Source organism: Rhea pennata, chromosome Z (genome assembly GCF_028389875.1).
Source record: "Rhea pennata isolate bPtePen1 chromosome Z, bPtePen1.pri, whole genome shotgun sequence".
Lineage (NCBI taxonomy): Eukaryota > Metazoa > Chordata > Aves > Rheiformes > Rheidae > Rhea > Rhea pennata.
In genome coordinates, this window is record NC_084702.1 from 47,468,310 (window position 1) to 47,484,923 (window position 16,614).

At 41.5% G+C, this 16,614-nt stretch overlaps 1 protein-coding gene across 1 annotated transcript in view; it reads left to right on the plus strand.

The window, feature by feature from the left end:
- The first annotated feature begins 1,474 nt into the window (after window positions 1-1,474).
- The window catches only part of PCSK1 (proprotein convertase subtilisin/kexin type 1), a 28,713-nt gene continuing 13,573 nt past the window's right edge, over window positions 1,475-16,614 (plus strand). The window contains exons 1-7 of the mRNA XM_062599052.1: window positions 1,475-1,654; window positions 2,895-2,999; window positions 6,351-6,461; window positions 8,625-8,771; window positions 9,206-9,282; window positions 11,029-11,117; window positions 15,127-15,299. Of these exons, the coding sequence (XP_062455036.1) occupies window positions 1,475-1,654; window positions 2,895-2,999; window positions 6,351-6,461; window positions 8,625-8,771; window positions 9,206-9,282; window positions 11,029-11,117; window positions 15,127-15,299 (882 nt within the window). The remainder of the gene's footprint in view (window positions 1,655-2,894; window positions 3,000-6,350; window positions 6,462-8,624; window positions 8,772-9,205; window positions 9,283-11,028; window positions 11,118-15,126; window positions 15,300-16,614) is intronic.

Sequence of the window (16,614 nt, forward strand, 5' to 3'; positions counted from 1 at the left end):
AGTATTTTAAAAAAGAATAATTGTATTTCAGGAAAAAAAATTGTTATATAATCAGACTGAGTAGCAGTGCCGACTAATGCAGCATACCTACAGTGTGTTGGAAGTATCAGGGGACGATGTGCATTAATCAAGCATTACTGCACAGTTGGTCCTGGGTTATTAGCTTAATTGAAAAATGTTTTATTCTCCCAGCTTTCCTCTTGTAACGAAGCTCAGATTTGAGCACAGCTCCTCCCAACGACATCTACAAGCTAAAAAAAAAAAAAATCATATCATGAAGGGTTTGGTTTTAATGAGATGACAAATCTTTACTCATTTCTAGTTGTCAGCTCAGGATGAATCTTACAGATTGTATGTATGTTTTAAAAACACACACTCACGCACAAACCCTGCAACCCCCCAGTATGTTCCTGAGCAGGCGCTGCCAGCAGCCTGCCGCCGCACACGATCCCAGTTCGAGCGCTGCCTTCTTTAAAAAATAAACCAAGGGGAGGGAGGCGAGCGGCCCCGCCGCGCCTGAGGCCGGACGCGTGCCGGGAGGCGCGAAACCGGCGGGGGGCGCCGCCCCGTCCCTAACGGTCGCCCCGGTCCCTAACGGCCGCCCGGGCCCCTAACGGCCGCCCCGGCACGCCGCGTGGCCGCTCGCCAGAGCCTGGGCGCAGCCCCCCGGCAGCAGCAGCCCCTCACGGCCACGGCCGGCCGCCACCCGGAAGGGTCACGGAGGAGCCCCGGGCCAGGCAGGCGCCACCTGCCCCGGGGCGCTGGCAAGCGCGGGACGGGCTCGGTGAGCCGGGCGTGAAGCCCCACGCGTGCTTTTCTCCTCTCCTTCCGCCCGCGGCTGCAGAGCCGCAGCATCAGCCCATGCCCGCAGCCACCCCGTGCCTCTGTCCCTGTCGCGCCGCTGTTTCTGCTCCGGCCGCGCTAAAAATGTGCCTGCGGCAGCCGCCCCAGCGAGGTCGATGCGTGTGGAAGCGGCGCGCCGCTGTGCCGCTGTCCGGAGGCGGCAGCCGCGCGCGAGGACTCCCCGCGGGCCCCCGCGCAAGGCCGGCGGGGCGCGGCGGCGCCCTGCCAGCAGCGGGGGCGCCCTCGCCGCGGCCCGGGGAGCCCCCGCGGCGCGGGGGGGTCGCTGCCTCTCCGCCCGCCGCTTCCACACGCGTGCGTCCCGCCTGCTTATTTTAGCACACTCCTCCCGCCCGCCCGCCCCCTGGGGAATTACCACCCCGCTCGGGGGCCAGGTACACTTGACGTCAGGATGGCTTTCGTAGTTTTGACGTGTAAACACTCATTGCCATTCCGGCTCCGGAGGGTCTGGGCGCCGCACAGCCCCAGGCAGCCGCGCCGCGCCGCACCGAGCCGGCACACGCACCCCGCCGCGGGACCGCTGCCGCCCGCTCCGCTCCGCTCGCCTAGCAACGAGGGCGCCCCGGAGCGCAGCTCCGCGCCGCTGCCCTCGCCGCCCCGCTGCCCCGCGGCCATGGAAGGGCGCCGCTGGGCCGGCCGGTGCGTGGCCCTGGCGCTCCTCTCCGCCTGCTGCGTGACCCGCGGCGGCGAGGCCGAGCGGCAGTTCCTCAACGAGTGGGCGGCGGAGGTGCCGGCGGGTCCCGACGCCGCCAGAGCCATCGCCGAGGAGCTGGAGTACGACCTCGTGGGGCAGGTAAGGGCGGCGGGCGCCGGCCGGCGGGAGGCGCGGCCGCGGCGCGCTCGCCCCTGCGGCGGGAGCTCCCCCTGCCGGGCGCGGCGGAGCCGCCTGCGGGACTGGCTCCCCTCGGCGCTGCCGTTAAACGCGCGCCCGGCAGTCGCGAGCAGCTTCTGCCCGCGCAGCGCCCCGGCCCGCGCCCCTCCCCAAGATGGCAGGCCGGGGGTCCGCGCGGCGTGGCGCGGCGCGGAGCCCCCCACCGCGGCCGGGGCCGGGGCTCCCCGCGGGGTCGGCGCCGCCGCCCGCCGCGGAGGGGCGCTGCGGGGAGGCGGCCGGCGGCGGGGCGCCCCCGCCCGGCCCGGCCCTGCCGTGCCCAGCCCCACCTGGCCCGGCCCGGCCCGGCCCGGCGCGCCGAGGTGCCTTGGCGGGTTTCTGCAGAGCGGCCCTCGCTCTCTTTTCGGGATGCCGTGACGTCAGCGTTGTCAGGGATGAGTAACTGCTTTTGCGTAAAGCGCCTTCCCCGCTCCAGCCGAGGGTCCGGTGCCAGGCGCTGCGCCTGCAGCGAACTCGCGGCAGGGCCCCTTCCCGCCGCCTCCGCGGGCGGCCCCGGCCCGGCGGCCCTGTGAGAAGGGGCCCCGCGTCCCCCGCCACGGCTCGGCTCCCGCATCCAGGCACCGTCCCGTGCCCCTAAGTAACGCTTGATCTTGCTGTTTTGAAGTTAGTGGATTCGCTTGCACCAGGGTCAAACAGCACCCGCTTAGTGAAGAGGAATACTTAAACTGGGCTGTGTGCGCCTAGCTCTCCAGGTAACCTGTTACTGTGCAAATCAAGGTGCCGGTTTGGTACGTGCTGAAAAAACCCAAATCCCGTAATAAGGCTTGTGAAGCCACATAAAGTTGTTTCCACCTGTTCAACTGAACCCCAGTGAGAGAAGATGAAATTGTGTGATGTGATGATACTTAAAACTTGTCCTTCAACATGCGATTCTGTCAAGATATGAGTAGTACCTTTATACTGGTGGCTACTACAAGAATAACTACATTAGCTTAAGTGAGGTCTTTTCCCCCCAATTCTTTCTAACAGCACAAAGGCTGTGATAACAACTTCTTGAAAAGTGTTTTAATTTAGATTAAAATATCTAAAGGCTAGTTTCTTGCTCTTCCATCTGTTGAATAAATTCTGACAGGTTATAATTGTTGATACTTGTTTGTAGTGGGGAAATACCTCTCAGTATTTAAAGTCCGCCTCTGTCTTATAGATTGGATCACTCAAAAATCATTACCTATTCAGACATAAAAGCCATCCAAGACGGTCTCGAAGAAGTGCCATTCATATCACTAAAAGACTTTCTGATGATGAGCGGGTAAGTGTTACATTTATTCTTTATCGTGCCCTGTATTTATGCTGTCTGCATATTGCTAGCTTTCTGATGAGGTCACAGGCATGCTTTACTCATTTTGCAAGTCTAATATATTCAGCCATCCATACTTGTGTTGAATAATACTTCATTATTCTCTCATTAACAGGCAGAATCTGACCCTCTTCTACCATATTTTTTGCAAGTAGTTTCCAAACTAAGATTTAGGATTTGTAGTGTTGCAAAGGTTTGGAATCTCAGGTGTTAATCTGTGTTGATGAAAATATGAATGAGGAACCACAGGGCTCAATTCAAAGTAAAAATCTGTAAATACAGTGAGCTTAATTAGACTATGTCTGTGCAACAGCCATGGAAATTAGATTTGATTTAAAATGATTGAATACTGCAAAAATGCAAGGAAAAAAGGACCGAGTTTTTACTGTATTCACTTTTGTGACAAGCTAAAACCCACTCTCAAAGAGGGTCCGTCATAGATGTAGGCTTTAGTCTTTTGGTACTCTAGAATCCTGTTAAAATCAGAGAACCAGCACAGTGTAGAGGCATTCAGCCTGCCAAGACATAAAAGATCTAAGGTAGATTCACTGGTGAAGTGGATTGTGAATTTAATTAGCTTTATTTAAGAGATATACATATCTGTTTGTAAACATGCTGGGGAAGCAAGGTGGGTGGCAAATTTAAAGAATGGAGCGGAATGCTGTTAGCCCCTCCTAAACACAATTGCTGGTAAACTTCAGAACAATGAAATTTGAATTTCAAATTAGCATTATTGTAGCAATTAAAGTCAAAATATCGACTGTCTAAAACATTGAGCAATCTGGTTGTGAAAAATACCATTTTAACATTTAAGGACAAATCACTTGAGAACAGATGATTGGTTATTTGAATGAAATTTTGGGATGCAAATGTCAGTTAGGAGAAAATATTCTATTTATATCTACAAAAACAAAAGGAGGAGGGCAGACAGTAAGTGCTTAGTTTTGCCTGTTCTGTTTGAAAACTGCACATTCCCATCTATCTCATTGTAAACTTGGTTTAACAGTTAAGTCTGTTAGCTGAAATCATTCTAAATTGGGATGTTCAAAGCCACGGTTTTAATGTACCAATTATATGTAACGGACATAAAGGACATGAAAAGGACCTAACATAAATGTTCTGATTAGTACCTGCACCTAATGTTCAAATTTTCGATGCTCTCATAATACAATATCCAGGAACAGAATTTTGGTTGTATTTTTCCCTTTTTTGGACTGATTACATGGAATACATGTATTATACAGGGAATATAACCATGTTTAATGTACTGAATTCTAATGCCATAAGCAGAATGGATGCAACTGCGTTATGTAAGTTACTGCTGAGCATTACGGCAGATTTATTTACTTAGATCCTAAAAACACGACTTCAAAATGCTACAGGTGATTTGCTAAATTTTCTCCAATTTCCGTTTTATTATCATCTAGTATGCAAATGAGCTATGTGAATGAGTGAGATGTAATTATGTCATTATGTTAGTGTATAAACAGAAAGCAATCATGTATTGCTATGTAGTTACACGTGGACCTTTACTCCAAAGAGCTATACTTGTTCCACTAACAACTTATTTTAAAAGATGAAAATTCATCCTTTAAAAAAGGGGAAGAGAAGAAGCAAATCTTGCTTTTGTTTGTATGGCTCCTTCATGAATTACGCGATCTGTTAAGTGTGAAGGCTGGGGCAAAACTTGGTCCAGTCTGAATATTTATCTGCTTCCTATAGATGTCCCAATGTATGCTGTAAAATGGATAATGGCTGTGAATGTTTTGAAAGGATATGATTATCTGGTTCCCTAACTCCTACCAATATTTGCATTAGCTCCCAAATCTGCTTCTTGCAAGGGACTTGATTCAAAATTGTTTTCACTACTTCATATGGCAGTGACTGGAGATTTGGCGTAGGGCCTTCATCTTTTGTAATAGATGAGTAGTTTGAACCTAGTCCAGCTGCTGAGTGACAAACATTGGCTTGTTTGTGTGACATATGTGCTTGGTGGTCTCAGCTCATTTCCCACAGAGCAGCTGTCCACATCACAAAAATAACAAGCACAGAAGATGTCAAATGCTAATTGCCATTAGGTGATGAAGAGGCTAAGCTTTGCTGTGAGCAGGGAGGAGGGAGAAAGATAACTGCTCTGACCTGTGCACAAATACATATACTCTTGGATATCAATAAGGTAGTTTAAAATACTTATGTTTGCATGGGTATGTTCATCTTCTATGGGTAACTAAGGTTAGTAGGACTGTCAATTTGTAGAACTTTCAGCACAAATTACATTGCAAAGTGAGTATTATTTGAGAGCTTTCTAACTACTTGTGTGGAGTAGCTTCTATTTTTAAGGGTTTGTGTTATTGTACCTAATTTCCATTAGGCTCTCATTAGGAAAATGTATTTTGATCAAATCAGTACATTTTCTTATGATAATAATTTCTGAGTCATTATTGTATCTTACATGGTGACAAACATAAGAACCATAAAGCCATTGGATGACAGTAGAGAAAAGTAGTAAAATCTGTTCAGGGTTTTAAAGCAAAAGGTTAGATATAAAGGTGTTCTCCACTTGAGGCTTGTGGCAGCGTCATGGCAATCTACTAAAATTGAGTTTGCTTTACGTGTTTGGAAATTGGGATAAAAAGTACCAACCTGCTCTGTGTCAGAGTGATAGTCCAGGTACTAGCAGTGAGTAACATTTTATTCCCATTTACAGATGGGGCACACAGCCTAAAGAAATGTATCAGAATCTGGATTTGATTTGAACTAGTACTAGTAATCCATTTAGGAGACCAAAGCTGGTAACATTTTCAAAATGCAACCTACTAACTGTAGAGACGGCTGTGTTCATGCATAAATGCTATGCAACTCAGTGCATAGACACACTAGCAAAACACATGGGATCATTTTGGCTTCCAGTTGCCTTAAATGGAATTATGCCAGTGATTAAGTTAGTCTAATATTCATAGCTTTCTAACTGAACACACTCCAAAACACTGCTGGGAAGGAGACTTGAAAGTCCAACTGGACTATGAGTAACAGCATCGTTGTGTGGCATTCACAGGAGTTCCACTGTTAATTTGAAATTATTTTATATGAATTGATACTATAGTATTGTGATCTCACCAAGTCCACTTCCCTGAAGTATTCTGTACTACTGTATAAATAATTCTCCTCTTGGCCTCAAACATTCCAGTTTTTCCTTTTGAATATCAATTTTGCTGTGCAAGGAAAACCCTTAACCTCTAGGTTAAGAAAATCTTTAACCTATGGGGGCTTGCTTACTTGTCATGTTCATACAAATAATTGTAGGTATCGTGGGCTGAACAGCAATATGAAAAAAAGCGAACTAAGCGTGCCACCCTGAGAGACTCAGCAGAAAATCTTTTCAATGATCCTATGTGGAATCAGCAGTGGTATCTGGTAAGAATTTGTTTTGTTGTGAAACGAGGAATGGTGAATTTCAGTTGTGCTGATCAGCTGTATTATTTTTGCCAGTATCAAAGAAATTGCATTGAAAAGAGTAGATGAAGAGTTCCTCTCATTAGCATAGGCTAAAAAATGAGAGATATCTGTACATGATATTCGCAGGCAACCTTTTGTCTCTTTTGAAGTGTAGTTTGTGCAAAGATTCTAGAAGCCAATTCAGGCTGCTGCTGCTTAGGATGGTGCTTGACATTAGAAAGTGGTATAACAGCTAAAATCCAACTCCATAAGAATTTTAAAATATTTGCTCTTGTCATATAAGGTTTCCCTTATCTCTGAAGTTGACCATTTATTTCTTTAATAAAATTGGTAGTGCCTAGTGCATCCTGCAGAAGAAAACGGTCTGTTATGCTTCATCCTCTTCAGGCTGTGATTTAAAGTGAAGAGGTTCTCTACAGCTCATGTTCAAAACCTGAATAAAAAGGAATTTCCTGCCCTCTATAGTTTCTGTCTGTATGTGACAACTCAGAAATACAGTTGATGATTGCGTGTGTTTTATATAGTTTCTTTGGGAATCTGTATTCCCTCTGTGCATCTAATTGTGTCTTTAGTCAAGGCTTCATTGCTTTTGCTCAGACTAGGGATGGGATTAAGGATGGGAATAGTAACTTGAGAGAAATATTCAACACAAACTTGGACCAAGTGGCTGGAATTTTTTTTTCTTTGCCATTTCAATTTAGAGAAAACAGACCAATCTCTAGCCTGTATGTATAATGCTTTGCCCTCTTTTTCCTTTGAGTTGGATGAAAAAAATTATGAAATGCTTAGCATAAAATATTCCCATGAAGATTCCTGCAAACTTCTTTTAACACAAAAAAAAGGAAATCTGAAAGAATTTTACATTTCTTTGAAGTTGAGTATATGCGCTCTTCTCTACTTACTTCCTATAGGGAATGGAATTTCCAAGATGATTTTATTGGAAAAATACACAAGCACACATAGAGTAATAAAAAAGCAGTTTTGTGAGGAAAGCAATGTACTGCTCTCTAGGAGAAACAGTTCCTCTTTCCATCTTGTGTGGAAGTTTTCCCACAAGAGAAACAGAGAACATACTTATATGCTTATACTTGCTTCCACTGCATATTTAAGTTTTAGATTAAATATGTGTTAAACATTTTCTTTCAAGATATTTCCCCTGCCTTATAATAATAAATTTATTGCCTGATTTGATGGCAACAGTTCTTAACTCAGTTCAGGGTGTTTCATACATCACCAGAAAAGTGATTATTTGAGGGGTTCTAGAGAGCAAAACCTTAAATAATTTCCTGAACTGCAGCGGTCAGAAAGGAAGAAGTAAAGTAAAAGAAACATTGTATTTCTTTATCTAAGCCTCATATTTTTTTGGAAACAGATATATGAAAAACCTGCAAATTGGCTACTTACTTATGCACAGAGGAAAACAAAGAAAATGCTAGTGTTTACATCTGTGTTTTTATGGGGTAATAAGCAAAGTTTCTAACTTAGATGTATGCGCTACATGTTTCATATTAGAGCAGAAAAATGACCATTTAGAAGCTATTCTTTAAAGAACTTGCTTTGGAAGAGAAGGCTCTGGATGATTCATGCTTCCCATTGATTTTCCACAGGAACAATAAGGAAGGTAGTAAACAGCAAGTTGTGATTCAGCACAGTTGTTCATAACCAAACGACTACCTTAATTGTTTTATCCATTAATTGTTTTGCTCTGGCTAGCTCAGACTTCAAAGAAGAAAGTGCATTTGGAGAAAAGGCAGCTTGTTGCACTGTTCATTATTGCCTTAACTTCTCATCAGGTGAAAAGAACAAACATTAGTAGATCTGATTATTAACACAGTTCTCCAAGAATCATTGGTACATCCCTACCATTCCCATGTTTTTGTTGCCTATCCCTAGTAAATACAAAATAATCTTTATTCAGGGGTGGTCTTTAGGGAGCTTAAAGTAATGAGGAAAGTGTTTTGATGCTACAAGGATTTGGACAAACTTGTTTTTGTTTGATATTTGGGAAATTTGCAAGTTAAAGCTAGGATGATATAGAGCACCTTTACAATATGACTTTGGACCTGTGTAATGTAAATGATAAAAATACTGACGTGTTTGTTACCCTTTTCTGTCTGCCAGCAAGATACAAGAATAACTCCATCACTGCCCAAACTGGATCTCCATGTTATTCCTGTATGGCAGAAAGGGATTACAGGAAAAGGTGTTGTCATTACAGTACTAGATGATGGATTGGAGTGGAATCATACTGACATCTATGCTAACTATGTAAGTTTGAGCATTAGAATGCTGTGGAATAACTTAATCAGTTGTACACTTGATAAACAGGCACTCTTCTGCAGCATGTTACCTGTTTGATAAGGTAGCCCCAACATGCTAGAGAGTGAAATATTTGCCTCAAGCATAGTTTGAAACCTGGTCTGTGTCTAAATACTGCTTAACAAAGATAACTTTTTTTTTTCAGTGAATTCAGTTCCCACACAGGTTTGTATACAATGGTTTAGTGCTGAATTATTAAAATGTTTCTAGCTCCATAAAAAGTTTATGGAATTGTTAATGCCTATCAGATTTTACTGACTTGATTGCTATCAACATGAGGCACACCAAATGAATAAACAAAGACAGTAAAGACCCTTTTGTTTTGAAACATTTTGAAATGCACTTTCTACTTGTCACAATTATTTCTATTCTTTTTAATACAGGATCCAAAGGCAAGTTATGATTTCAATGACAATGATCATGATCCTTTTCCTAGATATGACCCAACAAACGAAAACAAGTGAGTAGCTTCCCAGTTGTGTAAAGAGAACAAAACCCTGCACTATTACTTTGTGTTAGGATATTCAAGTGCAGAATTGTCCATGCCCAATAAGATACTTACATATGAAAGGAAAAGCCTTTATAGCATTGCACGAACACTGGAAATGAAGAAAATCCCTAGCTGAAAAGCTCTTTAATCTCCCTTTAATGTTCTGAAATTCTTCGTATTTGAAATGAATAATCTGTTTATGTCATGAAGTGTGTTAGTAGAGTTACCCCTGCCTAAGCACATACTGGCTGCGCTTCTCTGCCTTGTACTGTGGATGTTAAGAGAATACATGTCCCCTGTGAAGTGCTCTGGAAGAGACTGTTTCTCAGAGGAGCCTACCAAAAAACCTGTCCCTTCAGGTCAGGTTTTGCAGCTAAGGGTGCTATTTTCTAGTATTGGCAGCACCTTTTAGAATGGCAGAATAATTTCCAACTCTGTGCATGCATGCACAGATAAATTCATGCTTCAGACCTCCTCCTTCTAAAGGTGTGACACACGTTCAGATACTGAAGGAGGTTACATGCACTTCCTGGACAATCTTTCTGTCTCTTCTGAAGAAATATAGAGATGGAAGCCTCCTGTAGACCAGATTTGGCCTAAGTGTCTCCAGTGAAACAGTGAAAGCTTCAGAAGTTTTGGAAACTTTGAGCATAGACAAAAAGCCTGTTTGATTAGTGGAATTGTGTGGCTTGGAAAAAGTGAGGAATTTTCTTCCTTGCTCTCTTTAGAGCTACCTCCCTGGAACTCACCCATGGTAGGTCGGGGAGGGATTTTGTCCATCAGAAAGACAGTGGACCTGTTTAAAAGCTAGTGTACTAGAAAAAGTTGATTTCCTAAACCACTTAGGATGCTACTATTCAGCAAAGATACAAGGAACTGATACTCTGGTTCCCTATTGTCTATCAGAAAATGTGATAGCATCCACAAAATAAATCAGTAAGTGTATGGAAATAAAGCAGTCAAAGGATGAATGTACCATAAATGAAGCATTTAGAGAATGACATTTCTACTTTATTATAGCATTATTTAAGACAGGGAGACCATTATTCTTTGGTTCCAATGACATTATCTCTTAAATCTACCTGTATTATCACTAATCTTTATTAATAAGTAAATGGAATTCAGCCCAGAAGCATTCAAACACTTCACTGAATAACAATCTGTAGTATTAAATAATACTGCTCTTTTACAGTTACACTTATTTGAAGGTTTTATGTATTGAGAAGCAAGAATCCCCTATGGCAAGAAAAAATTGCATAGAAAATACTTGGTTACAAGAAAAAATTAGCAATGGTGAAGATATTTTAAAATAGTCTATAAGTAAATTCAGTAATTAAAAAAGAATATCTAAATATATGATATTTTTTCTGAAGGAGTTTAGCAGTTTTTTAGCCCCGTAATGTTACCTCACTATTGCACTCAGCTAAAGTACTGATAGCCAATAGGTCTGTGGACCTCAGTATGGTTCAGATTAGGTATTTATCATGTCATTGTGATGATTCACGGATGATTAAATAGGTAAGATTGTGTCAGTTGAGGCCTAAGGGAAACAAATATTTTTGCATCAGGCAGACATAATTCAATTCAATAGTTGCATTAAATTCAGGTAAAGGAAAACATCTACCAAATCACAAAGATCACTGGTGAGTCTTTGTGTATATTACAGAGAAGTGTGTGGGTTATCAAATGTTGTTTATTCTTGCTATATTTATTCAGACATGGGACACGGTGTGCAGGAGAAATTGTCATGCAAGCCAACAACAGAAAATGTGGGGTTGGAGTAGCCTACAATTCAAAAGTTGGAGGTAAGAAAACCAAAACAGATGTCTGAGAATGGAAACCAGACAGATTCTGGGAAGTGCCGAGTGTTCCCAGTCACCATTAATCTGAAATACAGATGGTTTGTCCTTCTCAGGAAACGTCACTCCCAGTATTAGACTACAAATTCCTGTCTGGTCATAGTGCAAAGTGTTATATCTATATGACACAATTTCTTAAGTGCCAACATATTCTCTGAAATTTGTTTTATTTCTTGAGTATATATTGTGCCCAGAAATGAGACTTTGTCTTTTAATGAGCAGTAAGTTCACTCCTTACAATTGCTTCTCTGGAAGGAGGTGGCATGAGAAAGGAGAAGGGACTGAGTAAAGTATAAGTGAGCATATCCAAATTTATACCCACACTTTGCAGTGTATTGTTTCCGTCTACACAATGACATTTTGAAGGTCATGAACAGTATTCATATTGTTGTGGCTTTTGTTTCAACAGCTTGCTTCTTTGCTACAATCATAAATTAATTTTGAAAATAGGTAAACTCTTGCTTACTTATCAATTGATAATTGCCATTTTTTAAAGAGGTGATTGAAAGTTTAATCCATTATAGGTTTGTGAAAGACACACACTCAAAGTATCAGTTGCAAATGCTTATTTAGCTCAGGAGGAGAGGCTTGTAAAATCCTATTTTTCTCCATTACTAACTTTTTTCCTCTTAAACAAAGGACAGTGAGTGGCAACTGACAACCATAACTGCTGTTCACACCCTATGAGTCTTACGTTTGTAAGTTCCCATTTACTCTACTGAGCTGTCATAGATGTCAGCTTTGCAGTCTGCCTTTGCCGTAATGCATTACACTGTCATGCTCTGTTTAAGTAAAATATCTCACTCAAAAGATAAAGACGACAAATTTTCAAAGCAGGGCAAAACGGATGAAGCTGCAAAGATACTTGAACTCCCACTGTGCCCATTCTTTAAGTCGTTGGCATCTACAGAGAAGATTCTTTCACAGTTTATTTGCATGAGATCTGTCTTCATTTACAAATGCAAACTACAAATCTATGCTGACCAATTTTGACTAGAGGAAGGCGCTAATGGGAGGAATTGCAATCCAGCAATCCAGATTAGCCAGAAGGCTTTTTATACCTGGCCAGGGGAGGATAGAAAATGAAAAAGTTGGAAGAAATTATAAGATTGTATGTGTGACCAGCCTGATAAGAGAAAGGGATGTAACAAAAGTGTAAGTGAAGAACAGTGAGAGATTGAAGAAGTCTTCAAAGGATTCAGATAAATTTGGACTGGCTAAACATTGGAGGACTTTTTTGATGTTCCAAGCTATATAGGTTTTGTTTCTTCACAGGCATTTTTTTAAATCCATGAAAGCATGCTTTACTCAGTTCTGCTTGACATTAGTTCAGGATGACTACTTTAAGTAGTTGTTTGCTTGTAGGAATTGCCACACTGGATAAATCCAGCAGTCTGTGACCAGTGCCTTCTCTCTGACTGTCAACAATAGCTGCTTTAGAGAAAGAAACCCTGACATTTGGAATAGCCTGTTCTCTAACCTTCAGCATCGGAGGTTGGTTTAACTTTGCTTTCAGGGATAAAACAAAACATTCCATTCAAATTTTTTATTTTCCTTAAATGTACTAACTTTAATAATCCTAAGTGTTCTCGTTAGTCACGTTAATGTCATTTCATGTTAATGAAATGTTTTACTTTGTTAGTCTCTTCAATACCTTATGGCCGTGAGTCCCACAGGCATTTCTGTGTGCAGTGTGAAAAAAAATACTTCTTAATTTCAATTTTAAAAGTGATACCTCTGATTCTCATTTAATATCCACTTGTTATTTTGTGCAGAGCTCAGAAATATGTGCATATCAATCCTCTTCGTAGTAAAGCAGAGTATATATATTTCTAACCATAGCACTGTGCTACGATATTTCTCTGGTGCTGCCATGGAAATCAAATAATTAAGATGCTCCATTTTACAAAGGACTGGGCTGAGAGTTCCAGCACAGTGACGTGTTGCTAAAAATAGCCTTTCTGCCAGGCAGATACACGTATCTGGCTGAAATTGTGTTGGGCTTTGCCTGGTTTTGAATTTGTGGGACTGATGATGGGAATAAGCATGTGGAAGAACAGGATACAGTATGCAGGAGCAAATAATTGAAACCTGTTAGGGAAATAACACTGTAGTCATCAAATCTCTGAGCTGACTTAAATGAGCAGGATTTTTGCTGATTATAAAGCTAAGACAGCAGGTTTTTTCTTGGATTGTTTTTACCAGTGTGTTGTCAGTGTTTTTGTTTTCATCCTTATTGCATTATTTATCTGCATGGGTGACTTTGTCTTGTTTGGGAAATATCTGTGTACTAGTCTCTGCAATCTCAGTATCTCATTATATGTTACAACCTAGCACCCGGAGCTTGCAGTCATTTCCACACAGACAGATCTTTGCTCACAGCACACTGGTATGAGAGAATCTCATGAATCTAAGCATTTTCCTCTGATTGAGAAAAAATGAGTATTCAAAATGATATGAGTTTAAGGCTAGCAGCGATAAGTGGTTTTTGGCATCTGAAGTACAAGATATACCTTGTTTCTGTTGCCAGTTTTACTACTGACAGTGGAGTGGCAGTGGCTGAGCTGGTTAACTCCTTTATGTCTCGTTTTGCCACTAATTAATATGAAACCATAAAACACAGCTTTCTCTCAGAGATGTTAGGAGTCTTAAAGACTAGCCATTTGAGAAAAGAATTGTACTTACAGGCGTTTTTTTCTTCCTGCTTAATAGAATAAAAAAGCATGATTGACTGAGATGGCCAGCAAAGGGGGTTTCTCTCTTTCTCTCTCTCTCTTTCTCTTTCTCTCTCTCTCTTTCTCTCTCTCTCTTTCTCTCTCTCTCTTTCTCTCTCTCTCTCTCTTTCTCGCTATCTCTTTTTTCTATATAGAGCACTCCCCTTTTGCTTGTTTTACTTTGGAAAAATCCACATTAACTTCTACACTAGAAAATGAGTATTCATAATTCACTGGCTGCCTGTAATGGTGCAGCTGCTGTAGTACTAACTTGCCAAGATCAGAAGAACCCAGACATTTTTATTGCTAGAATACACAAGCTGAATCCTGACTACTCTGTCTCTTACACAGTTGCTGTTGCTGGAGAGCCATGTCATAGTGGGAATTTTGCCAGAATTCCTGCTACCTCTGTCCCTATCCAGCAGTAGACAGTGGTAGCAATCCTAGTGCAGATCTAGAGATTTGCAGGGCTAAAGATCCAGTGCAGATGAGCTGTTGTCTGCCACTGAATTTTAAGTATCACTGAGATCAGGCTTTCTCTGAGGAAGGTTAGATCGTGCAGTTCCTAATAAAATGTTAATGGCTAGATATCATGAGCATCTCTGGATTGCTCACAGTGGAAAAAATGTAGTAGTGAAACAAGAGTGAGAATTTTTTTGTGGTGAAGATTGAAGACCTAGTGAAATAACATCACAAAGACAGCAAAAGCTTAATGACTGTGAGGATAAAGTGTTTTGGGCAGAACATTCTGAACTGCTGCTTTGAACTAAAACTCTTAGATCTCTTAAAGATAAAAGAAATGTTAATAAAACCTGTTTAATTTCAGTGACTTATTAGCAATTTGAGGAAAGAAGTCTGTTATAGATTTAGCAGAGAGGAAGAAAGAGAAGTCAAGGAAGAACTCAAAATGAAATAAGGAAAAGTAGGAACAGTATATAACATCTTGACTCTCTGCAAAAGGAGAAAAAGAAGTAAAAAAGGTGCAACCAAGTTTTTACAAGTTTGTTTTTGATATTCATAGAGAGCACGAAGCTCTGCAAATAAAGGCTAAGTGTACTGTTTCACACTGACTTTATAACTGTGCTGAGTATTACTTACATGAACAGCAGTAGGCCACTGGTGCAATAATTATGTAATAATTGTACTGGAAACTTTATAAATGTTGAAGTCAGACAAAGAAGAGAGAACAGAAAATAAATCCTGTCTCCCTTTTTTTTTTTTTTTTTTTTTTTTCTGTTAAGGTATACGTATGCTGGATGGAATAGTCACTGATGCCATTGAAGCCAGTTCGATTGGCTTCAATCCAGATCACGTGGATATTTACAGTGCAAGCTGGGGCCCTAATGATGATGGTAAAACTGTAGAGGGACCTGGCAGACTGGCACAGAAAGCTTTTGAATATGGGATAAAACAGGTAGGATACTTAAGAGAAAGGGAAATATAGCAGGGAGCAGAATTTTAAAATGGTTTGTATCAGGAAGGAAAGGAAAATGGTTTGTACTCATGTCACTCAAACAGTTGAAAAGCAGAAAAGAGATTTTAATTGTACAGGTCAGAGAAATTATCAGCCAGGACATGACTTTTAAAAAACACTATTAGAGCTTTTAAAGTTCATTTTAGGTTGGTATCCTCTACAGATAATCTTTCTTTTTCCTGCCTTTGTCTCACCCTACCCCCACTCTACTCTGCCTGCTTGTTTTGCTCTGAACTGTAATTGGATTTCTGCTCTGAGAGCCTATAAAAATTTAATACAAAGTTTCTGCTTTGAGAATATTTTACTTGGTGAAATAGTCATGCATTTTAGCAGCCTGTGGATGGACTTGTACTGTGTTAATTGCACTAGTTGCTAAGTTGGTGCATAACATATTCCAATTAAAATGAAGACAGTAAAAATACATGATGGAGAGTATTGAAAACATTGGTTTTACAATTCTTTTTTATGTTATCCTCTTTAGATCTTGATGAAAAGTAGGGTGCAGAATGAGAGCTATTGGGGATATATAAATAAACTGCTGTAGCCAATGAGGTGAAAAGACATCTGAAGATGACTAGGTACTAATTCAGAGAATAAAATTGAATCAAACGGATGAGAAAGGAAAGAAATGGAGGCAAGCTTGAAGGGCAAAGAAAGAGAGGATTTTGGAGAAAAGAGCAATTAACATTAGCAGACAGAAGAAAGGAAGAAGACAAAGAAGAGTCTGACAGCTGCCAGGCATTCACTGAGGGAAGAATGGAGGCTGAGAGGAATGGGCTGATGATAAACAGAGATCTAAATCCGTAAGTAGGCAGCAAGAGAAGAAGGAGAATTAAGGGCAGGAATTAGGGAGCCAGAATTCCATGGTCTTACTCTGAAAAAGCAGGTTGTTTTTGTGGTGAAGAACACAAATCTTTTACAAGTTATTTTATTTCTTAAGGAAGGCAAACTTCCCATTTATTTGCAACGTTTCCATTTGCAAGCATCTGGTTGCTCTCCACTAGTCGGAGATGGAGTTGCACACCAGTTTTATTGCTGGCCCAGTAGAGCTCTTAAGCATATGCTTAGCCTTAAGCATCTGAGAGATGTGAGTAGCACTCCAAGTGAAATCAAAGTAGCTGCTCAAATATACCAATGCTTCCCTGGACTGCAGCCTTTGTTTTCAAAATAAGATATTACCTCATTTACTGTAACTGACATGGCTTGTCCTTCCAGTTTCAGCAATTGTGTTGTAAGAAGGAGTACTGCTTATTTT